This window comes from Camellia sinensis, chromosome 11 (genome assembly GCF_055761805.1).
Source record: "Camellia sinensis isolate YWXY chromosome 11, ASM5576180v1, whole genome shotgun sequence".
Classification (NCBI taxonomy): Eukaryota; Viridiplantae; Streptophyta; class Magnoliopsida; order Ericales; family Theaceae; genus Camellia; species Camellia sinensis.
In genome coordinates this window covers 127,426,121-127,437,129 of record NC_138971.1, presented here as the reverse complement: position 1 = coordinate 127,437,129, position 11,009 = coordinate 127,426,121, and the positions used below count along the sequence as shown (strand labels likewise).

Below are 11,009 nucleotides of genomic sequence, written 5' to 3'. Positions count from 1 at the left end.
ATCTGTTTATTCAAATTTCATACCTGTTCGGTTCGAATCTGCACTTGTTCGGACAGATCTGTTGGTCACTATTTTGCCTATAAATACCAGCATATTCCAGCAGTTTGGGGCATCAAAAAATATCCAAAAAAAAATTTTTCTTCCTGATTTTGCTCTTTGGTTGCGTTATTCTTCATATTATTTTTTAGGAAAAAATTCAGAGATTATAGAACACATATTTGGTTCATCGTACAAATTATTTGGAGTACTATTACAATTTGTGAAGATTATTGTATCCTGGGAGATAGACGTCTTTTATTTGTAAACACCGTAACGGGGCAAATCTATCTTAAGGATAGAGTGTCACACACTCGTCTTGATCTTTTAAATATTTATTCGGTTTAGTAAAATAAATTCTATAAGTAATTTATTTTTATTTGTTTGATTTGTTTCAACTTATTTATTTTACACAGAAGATTGTTCCAACATTAACAACCCTCACATGTTTTTAATAACATGCTTCGAAGTGTCATGGGACATGCTTCGAATGTAATCACAAAGCCAAATGGTAATGGTTTTATGGATCAACTCATAATCATATTTTTGGCCCAATATATTGCAATAACGAAATATTATTTGTTAGTCATTCTACCAAAGTCAACATTTGATGTGATCCACAAATCCAAAATGGATTTTGAACAACAAAAGTCATGGTATAGTGTGACCATGAAAATTCATACTTTTTGACACTTTAAAAAATGTCAAAAATTTTGAATTCATAAACAGTGGCTTGTTCATTATTTTTTACCATGTTTGGTTTAAAAGCATGACTTTCGCCGAATTGATTTTCATAATTATTTGGCAAAGTGGGCTGTTTTTCCATGTTAGGCATTAATGGCTTATGAAAATCCCCTATAGATATGTTATTTTCATGACTTGACTCTCTAAAAATTGGTTTTTGGACCCCTCGAGCCATGCATGAAACATCAAACTTAGCTAAATTTAACTCAAGAACATGCTCTTTCATTATGTTAATTTCATAATTTGGCTCTTTAAAAATAGGCTCTTGAGAGCATCTCCAACGGTAGTAGGCATTTTACCTATCTAAATATTACTATAAAGTATATATTTTATTTTGCCTATCAACTGTTTTATGTTTTTACTCCAACCATGCTCTTTATTTTACCTATTTATCCAAATACTATTAATTTTATAGAATGCCACGTCAACAACAAAGATGGAGGGAAATGATCCTAATGATTGAATACATTTTGCCTAGCGTTGAAGGCTAGCTACATGTAGCTAGTGAATATGAGTTGAGCCAAAATGCCTAATCATATGCCTAGTGCATTGGAATTGAAAAAAGTGAATCACACTAGGCATTTTAACTAACAAGTATCATATGCCTAGTGCATTGAAATTACATTTTCACTAATTTCAATCACAAATGACTTGAAAACATTTTGTAAAACCCCACAAAATTCAGTCATTGAAGACTTGATAAGAAGCGTTGATAACTTATGTCTCCATTGACAAATTTCCATATCAAGTTAATGAATTACTCCAATTAAATGGTGTTTTTTTTTTCTTCTACCAAACAATATTGTAATGGATGGAAGTTTGTTTCATCAACAAAATGAATTTCTTCTTGAAGATCCAAACTTTTTTGTTTACACCAAAAGATTTCATCTAGGCTGTTTAGAATGGATGAATTCAATTTATTTTTCATTTCTTGCACTTGACGTCCTACCGAGTGTGTCAAAAATTGTTGACTTATTTTTCCTGCGAAGAAAAATATCATAAATGCGAGCGTGCCAGTAAGGATTGAAAAATCTTTACAGATTAAATTCATGCCAATTATTAAGCGATTGTGTTGACGGTTCTTTTGCCTCAACGAAAAGAACTTCAAAATTGCCAAGTGTAGAGAAAAGAAAAATTAACAGAAGAATGAGGGAGGCGAACAAAGATGATTAAGTGAACAATCGGGGTGATTAAGTGAACAATCAAACTAACCATTAATTTACCTCTACTCCTATGCTTCGAAAAGAAGGTGCTGAAAATAAATGCTTGGAAAAGGAAGTACGTAAAATAAAATGCAAGAAATGTAAATGATAAGAAAAATAGAAATCAATTGTCTTTAATTTGAGTTCCGGCCTTTACAATATAGTCATGAATGGCAATTTATAGGAAAATATTTATAAGAAAAAACTATCTAAAACTATCCACTCTTTCACCTCCTCCATTTTATATTCCATGATCTTCCATAGCTTCCTTCAACCTCCACTTCATGCTCTATGTTCTTCACTTTGTTCTCTATCATCTTTTCATATTTCATAACTTCTCATAACCTCCAAATGAGTAGGAGGATGTTACATATTCTACAATTATATAAATAATGAATAATAAAATTACAGATTTATAATGCTAACACCTAAAAAAATAAAGCGTTGTATGTCAACATGGAAGAAAATTGCCATAGGTACAATGCACACATACACTAACAAGTTGGCAAGCACATTAGCATTAGATAATATTTGTACATCGAGAGCAAAATTGCGTGAATGCTACACCACGAAAAAAGAATTTGTAACCATTAATTGGGATTTCTTCCACTAGAGGACCATCAAAATATTTATGTGTAAGGCGCTGAATCTTCTAAAGCGTTATTGATAGGGGTACTTTGGACTGGATTTGTTCTACAAAATGTTAAAGGACCGGAACTAACAATCATTTCTTGTTTGTCCCCCCCCCCCCCCCCCCCCCCCCCGAGGAGGCACCCATGACCCTCCCTGTTGTCATTGGCCAAATTATTATTATTATTATTATTATTTTTTTTCTTATCCTTCCATCACCAGCCCCACATGTGGTGGTGATTGAAGAAAGTCTCAATCACTCCCTTATAAACTTATAATAAGAGAGCTTTATTCAAATTCTCAAATAGAAAAATTTAGGTCTCGTTTGGTAACATCACCTTTTAATTTAAAAGTTAAAAAGTTATTAAAAAAATTAAAAAAACTAACAATCTATATTAAAATGTTAAAGATTCTTTTTTCTCTCTATTTTTTGCATATCTTTTCGTAAAAAATTAAAAAGTCATCCTAAATATACTATTTTTTTTTACATCATATTTTAGCCAAAAAAATCAAAAAATGACTAAAAAAACATGTTCCCAAACGAGGTCTCAATCAAAAAAATTTCATTGGACTCTTATTTGATGAAAATGACAGCCTAATTTTTTTTCTTCATAAACCTTCTAAGGAGAAAACACATAATTGACTAAAGACAGTAAAATATCTTCTTTCTTCTTTTTTTTTCTTTCTTAGACAATATTATCATAGTAACATGTTACTGTCAAATAGAGTAATTGTCAAACAGAGTAATATACTGTGAGACAGAATAATATATTACTGTCAAACAGAATAACATGTTACTGTTACTATTTACATCAATTTCAACGGTAATAATTTTTTTTTTTTAAGAATTTCATAGTCAACATGTATCTTATTTGATAGATCATGATGAGAAAATTCTAAAAATATTAATTTTATTAAAAACCGACACCTACATCAAAAGTTATATTATTTTAAAATTTAATATTTTGATAATAGTGATATTTGTTGAAATTTTCAAAAAAAAAAATTATGATTACTCTTAATACATTAAAATTTTATTACGAGGAGGTTTTGATTAAATCTCAAAAAAAATACCTCGACTCGGGGAGAAACCATACCACCAAAGGACATCATCAATAGGTCTTCATAATTTATAAAATGACTCATAACTGTTAGTGTGACTTTATAGTTAAATTTTAATATAATTTTGGATTATTTACACAAACTTCCCCTAAACTATTGAGAAATATCACTTTGACTCCTTAAATTATAAAAATATATAAATAAATCTCTTAAACTATTGAAAAGTATCACTTTGCCTAATAAACTATAAAAGCGTACAAATAGATCATGAAAACTATAAAAACGTATCAATTGGAACCCTTAATGGAACGGTTAAAGTGAAATACATCAATAGTTTAAAAAATTCATTTATATGCCTTTTTAGATTAAGGGACAAAGCGATAATTCTCAACAGTTTAGGGAGTTCCTACGTACACTTTTATAATTTAACTGGTCAAATGTTACTTTTTAATAGTTTAAAGGGCCTTCATGTAAATAATCCTATAATTTTTTAGTATTTAAATATCACTTATAAAACCTTGTAAGACCCTCTTGAAAATTGAATCTATGAATATTTTAACAGTAAATTACACTTTGCCCCTTTAAATTTGGTTATTTTCTTACTTTGGCCCATTAAATTTATTTTTTTCCACTTTAACCTTTAATCTTACTAAACATTCTCAATCTGATAAATGTAGGGATTAATTTACCTCCTCTATTATAGATTATAGAATGGAAAGGCTTGCGTATTGTCGCTAGTCCAAATAAACTCCCATCCTATACCAGTACTAATCTCTCTCTCTCTCTCTATACTCAAAAATTATTTCGTAACACATTCAAACCATTGATTTGTGTGTGGATCCCATGTGATCTAGGTCTTGGATCATCACTGCCACGAATGGCAGTGAATAATGCTGTTTCATCCTTTTTTTTCCAAGGCTCATTACAGTGGAGCTAGCTCGCCCTTATTTCCCACATTACCAGGCATTATATGTAATAGTAAGGCAATTCCTAGTTATTTCCCAGATTTGACTGTGACATTTTACTGTACAAGAGAGCTACTTGTTCTTGTTCAGTGGTAAAAATTTGAGCTGATAATCTTGAAGACTGAACTAGGCATACTTTATACACTTACCCTCGGGAGATCTAATCAGTTAAGATGTAAAGTTTCATCCAAGCAACCCAACAACTAAAAATGCACAAAGATGTACAAACCCGCATCAAGTCGCATCTTCTCCTTCAAGAGGACACTGTACTACTCAACTATATGCCAACTCAAATTCTGCCATTTAGCTCTACACATACCTCAAACGTATATCATGTATCATATTGTATAAGAGCTAAGTTATCATGGGTTCAAGTCACGGGAGCCTCCCGAGTGAAATTCAGGTCTAAAAGTGGTACTAGGGGTGGGTAGGGCATCAACTCATATACTAATAATAATCTTCTATATTAGATTTAACTTCATTTATCGGAAAGTACATGCACGTTTCAGCTGGCCCTCGAAAGAATGATTGTGGACACTTGACTAAACTTTGTAAAAAAATCATCCAAATTTTCAAGATTTATTTGATGAAAAGCATCTATTACAACCCTCCTCATACACCATCAAAAGTAACTAAATAAATTATCAGTTTTTTGGCGTATGAAGAAGTGAATTGTGAAACCATGTGTCATGAAATTACACTGCAGTTGGTTTGCTTGTGCCATGCTTACAAGCAATTCCTTGGTTTTGATTTTTCAAGTCATTTCCAGCCACAAGAAAGAATGCAGTGTGCCTGAAAAACAAAAAAATGGACACAATGTCATATATATTAAACAAATAGAGATAGTTTAGTAGAGACAAAGAAGCAAAGAATGAAAATATGTACCTAAAAAAGTTGTTCATTTTGATCTTTGAGTCGGCGTCAATATCTGCTATGCAGTCCAATGCCTGTTGCATGTGATATAACCACCTCTCTGCAGCTTGATGAGTGACAGGAAACGGGCGGTGACGTCCAATCAGAGCAGGATGGCCTGCGTCGAAATAAAATAAATGAAATTTCACCTTCCAGATTTTAAAAAAAAAATGGTAAAAGGTATTGCAAGTTTCAAGTCCAAAAGATGTAATTCTATTATTATTATTATTATTATTATTATTATTATTAATAATTTCAGAATTGATCAATAAACTGCATCAAAAAATTGAGGGCAATAAACCATAAGAAGGGGCACTGGACCAGCAACACAGGAGTCTACACAAAATTAATACAAGAACAATAACAAGAAGACAAGAGTCCCACTAATAAGAACTTCAGTTTCAAGTCTTGGTAAAGTCAAGTGAACAGAGCACCTCAGAAACTCTTATTAATATCAATATACAGCATTATATAGTGTACTAGTTCTACAAAAACGTTTCTACACTTTGATCAGCCTAGAACAGTTCATCTGCTAGAATTTGCATTTATTCCAATTAAGGTGTCCGTTAGCTTTTGCAATCAATTAATTGTGATCGCTAATATAAAATACTATAGAAGTTGACGGCTCCGAAATGCAACTAATGACACTTGTTATTGAAGATCAACACATACCATGGTAGAGATTAATACTGTGTTCTCACAAATATTAGACATGATTACAGACATTGTGTGCAGGGAGATGGTGAAAATAAAACTAGATGGTGACAATGATGTAATTTTTAAAAATAGAACCCAATGGAAATAGAAATGACTTAGATCTAGGGGGTATTGTTCTGCACCAATTTCTTCGTTTTTCGTTTGTTTATTCTCAGTTTATATTTTTTCAATTTTTTGAAATAAAAGTGATGAAAATTTTGAAAACACAGTTGGCTCTAAAAATGAAATAGAGAGGAAGTGAGATGGTGAAAATAGAACTTTATGATGCATCGTTGATGGTGTGTTGGAACACACTGTCCTAATGGCAATAATATGCCTTGGATGCTAGATGAACTAGAAAAACACATGCTACTAAACCATGTCAAGATGGAAGGAATTTTTGATACGAGGATTCGTTAAAACTCTCGACAGAATTTATGTTTTCTGACTAACAAAGAGGAGTTCATACCAAGGAAGATATCAAAATGAAAAGAAAGAAATATCAGGGTTATCTCCTCATTACACTCTATCCTATTAAGTTCTAACGTCAAAACATTTTTCATATTCCAGAATAAATATGAATGCTAATACCGCGCTGAACACTCCATAGTTAATACTGCAATGTGATAATGCAGTAAAACAAATATAGTACAGAGATCACACATTCATCTCACTCAACACAGTCAATTCTTTTGAATCTTTTAGGACTGTTCAAAGTAACTTGAAGTAAAACAACCTTATCTCTCAACATTGATAAGTGATTTAGCTCTCTCTCCCTCTCTCTCTCTCTCTCTCTCTCTCTCATATTTTTTCTAAGCCAGCAGTGAACACATATGATATTGAATCTCAAACACCTACATGTGGAAAACTAGGTGAATATTCCATTACAGAGCTAGGAAGTAGGGTGGGAAGAGCAGCCCTTCGTGATAAGATTTGTAAGAGTAATGGTACTGATCCCAAGGTACACCACTAACAGAGTGCAAGTATCCCAAGGAAAAAGAAAATCAATTGAGATACATTTGGAAGACAAGCATTTCCTAATATTATTTGTAATTTAGCAAATTAGATTGAGAACAAGCACATGTTCCACACTTGAGGTTCAAAAATTTTAAAAACTCTTAACAAGGTATGAAGACTTCAAACATGACAAAATAAAATAAAAAATAAAAGCTTGATGTATTGGACGAAGGAAATGTGTAATTAGGATTCTGGGTTTACCTTGTTTCTTAAGACTTCTTTTATATTGCTTCATATTACGCAGTACTGCCCATGTTTCTTTTATTTTTTGTAATTTTGGTTTCTACTTGATGTAATTTGGCAATCCCATGTGACAAACACTTTTTCAGTTGTAACCTTGTTTTATTTGAGTTGTAACTAGTATGCATCCATGAAAGAATTTAGTTGTGCGAATCCAATTCATGGATTTAAGTTGCAAGCAAAAAAGAGCAACCGAGCAGTGTTGATAGGCCTATATAGTTCAAACAACGGAATACCCAGCGGTGTGTACATGCTCGTTAGATTAGATCTCATTTAACTGTTTGAAAAACTGAGAGCTTTGATTTACTGCCCGGGTGATCTATGTTGGCAAAGTTAGTTATAAAAGCATGAAACTACATCATTTCCAAATCTAATAGCTTGGTTTCTTTCTCTAGAAATGCAAAACAGTTTCAAAACTCATCTAGTGAGAGAAATACACATTGCTTGAAGTTCTATTAGAGATCTAAGAGCCTTAGAGCCTGAGCCTGAGCCTGAATTGATTATCTTCAATCCTCCATCTCATCATTTCTTATCTATGGTGAAGTCCTTTGGTGGATTCCAAAGGCATTTGTGAAGACCTTTGGTAAGAACCAGAGATGCGATCATGTCTTGGATTCGGTACTCTAGGTATCGATCTCGAGAGAGCAATGAACGTGGATTCAGCAAAAATGACTTAAGTCCATGAAGTGAGGGTTCACCAAGGATTGTAAGAAACTCTTGCAATTGCTCATTTTGAAGGTGGGGGTTTTTTCATTTTTCCTTTTTAATCTCAATTGGAGCCTCTCCAATTAACGTTAAAACGCTTGTCTCTATTAATTGTTTAAATTTGGTTGATTAATTACAAATTGGTGTAATCTAGCTATAGCTTGATCATTTTATTGATCGATTTGTTGATTGGTTGAATTGATCATCAAGTGTTTGATGATTTGACTAGTAGATCCACAAATATACCTTACAAGGAATTTCATTTTCAATTGTAAAATTTTGCATGCATGTAGTTGAAAGAATCAATTGAACCATGCAATTATTATCATCCTAATAAAGGTTAACATTTATATATCGTTCGTCCAATTCTACTAATGTATGATGGATTTCGCACCAAACAAATTTTAGGGAGCAAATAAAATGCTTGCTTGGCAATAGCAACCTATAGTGAACACCCACAATTTTTTGTAATGGCAAGAGCTCATCTATTTTGTGTACAGGTTTCTTTAGTTATATAATCTCACTGCAGAGTGCAGATAAACTGCAAAAGCAACAATCATATCACACTGCAGCAAAAGCAAAAGGAATACAGAGAAGAAAAAAAAACTATTACATAATATTAAAAATAAAAAATAAAAAAAAGGGAAAATTACAACCAAAAAAACTGATGGTTTGATCCTTATAACAAAATAAATCCTAAATTTTTAATTTTGTCAATTTAAACTCTAATCTTTTAACTTGTTTTCAATCTAAAACATCTGCATGTTTCCGTTAACTGAAACTAACCGAAAAAAGTATTTTAATCACTAAATTCAACAGAAAATGATATTTTAGACATTTTTTATACATCTACATCAGGTTTATGAACTAAAATGATATTTTCGGTCAGTTTTACTTAACGAAAATGTACCTATAATTTAGATTGAAAATAAATCAAAAGATTATGATTTAAATTAACAAAATGAAAAACTCATTAGGGTCAAACACTTTCTTTCTTCTTCTTCTTCTTCTTCTTCTTCTTTTTTTTTTTTTTTTTTTGTAATTTCCCCACCACCAAAACAAAAAAACAAAAGCAAAAAACAAAAAACAAAAAGCTACATTAGGAAATAAAAATGAATTTGTTACCCTTTCTCTGAGAATACAGAGGAGGCCCTCCCATTCTCTGCACAAAGAACTCGTATTGATTCTGAATTGCGTCTTCTTTCCTCGAATTTGCAAAAATTGACCGAAACCACTCTTCCTCATCATCATAAACCCTAATCTCCATTTCAAAACACAGAATAAAAAAATAAAAATAAAAAAACCTTCAGATTCAGCTTAAACTACACCCAATCGGATATACACTACTAAAATGAATCATCGCCTGTTTGGAAGCCAAGAAAATTATGTGCAAGCGTCAAAACAAGTTGTGATTTTTTTTTCTTTTTTGGCTCCAAAAAAGACAATCCCAATAGCTCTGTTTGGCGGCAGAGAAAAAACTAAGGAAAATATGAATCCAATATGTTTCTTCACTTGGGTCCAAAACGACAAATGATTTCATTTTTTAATTTCTTTTCTTTTTTTCTTTTTTCTTTTTTGTGTGTGTGTGGTTCTAGCAACAAACAAAACATAAATTGAAAGATCAAAAAAATTGTTTTAATTTTTCTAGTACTTGGGTTTTGCACATTTTGTTATCCGTACTTTTGTGATAAAATCAAAACATACAATAAGGGAATAATGTAATAATAGTGGAAAAGGAGGAGGAGGAGGTGGACCTGGTATAGAAATTGGTGGAGAGATCGATGAAGGTCGGAAGGCCGAGCTTTTCAAAGAGATTGGTGTTGTCTATGGCGAATGCATCGTTTCGGTCCACTCCACTCCACTCTGACGCCTTATCCTGCAGAGACTGCATTCTCTCTCTCTCTCTCTCTCTCTCTCGATGAAGAAGAAGATGATGATGATCGATGAGTGTTTGTACAGCAGTGGAAGAGAGAGCTGATCAATGTTTTACACTGTTTGGTAATTAAAGTTGTGTTTGGTTGATATATTTAAAAAGAAATTTGAGAAGGAAAATGAAAAAAAAAAAAGAATAAAATTATATTAAATATAAATCTATTTTATTCATATTTTATTTTTATTTTTATTTTTATTTTTTCTTGTGAATCTCTTTTTAAATCGAATAACGCTTGGGACCCCTTTTGGGGTCACCCCTCACCCCTTTGCCACGTGACGGGTGGTGATTGGAGGAGCAGGAAAAAAAAGAAAAAGAAAAAGAAAATCTAACCAATGAGAGAGAGAGAGGGGGTCAAAGGGGTGGGGAGAAAAGGGGGATGAATCATTGTTGTTTTAAATCAACCATTCAGACACAATATCAAAGGGAGAAAATAAAATAAAAAAATTAGTTTTTGTTTGGAGTCAATTTAAAAATTAGTTTTTGTTTGGAATCAATTTTTTTAATCTGACTTTTTTATTATTTGAATATTTTAATTTAAATAAAAAATTATATTTTGAATCATAATTGACTTTTTTTTTAATTAATTTGATGATTGAAAAAAAATAAAATGTTTATAATTATCTTATTGAAATAATCTCTTTTTGTCTTCATGGGCTAATCCCAAAGTTATCAGGGAAAAAAAACACACAAACACACAAAAAAAAAAAAAAAATTTATTTGTGATTTATTTCTGAAAGTATAGTTTTGATTTTATGACAAAATAATAATTTTTTTGTCCCAAATATTAGTTTTTATTTTTTGAAAAATTTAAATTTTTTTTGGTAGTATAATTATTACATTTTAAAATATTAATCCTTTCATCTTTTT

At 31.5% G+C, this 11,009-nt stretch overlaps 1 protein-coding gene across 1 annotated transcript; it reads right to left on the bottom strand.

The window, feature by feature from the left end:
* Positions 1-5,187: 5,187 nt before the first annotated feature.
* LOC114319485 (two-on-two hemoglobin-3) lies at positions 5,188-10,278 on the bottom strand. The gene is made up of 4 exons (XM_028266510.2): positions 9,964-10,278; positions 9,335-9,465; positions 5,525-5,669; positions 5,188-5,431 (listed from the first exon to the last, which is right to left on the bottom strand). Exons 1-4 carry the CDS (start codon positions 10,098-10,100, stop codon positions 5,335-5,337), a joined length of 510 nt encoding a protein of 169 aa, XP_028122311.2. The 5' UTR covers positions 10,101-10,278; the 3' UTR covers positions 5,188-5,334.
* Between the last annotated feature and the right edge of the window lie 731 nt (positions 10,279-11,009).

Bases quoted from the DNA above. Each gene is read 5' to 3' on its own strand.
- LOC114319485 (XM_028266510.2), bottom strand. From the start codon at position 10,100: ATGCAGTCTCTGCAGGATAAGGCGTCAGAGTGGAGTGGAGTGGACCGA. The intron at 5,670-9,334 runs GTAACAAATTCA...ATTTCGACGCAG, and splicing joins TCTGTATTCTCAGAGAAAGG to GCCATCCTGCTCTGATTGGA. The intron at 5,432-5,524 runs GTACATATTTTC...TTTGTTTTTCAG, and splicing joins AAAATGAACAACTTTTTTAG to GCACACTGCATTCTTTCTTG.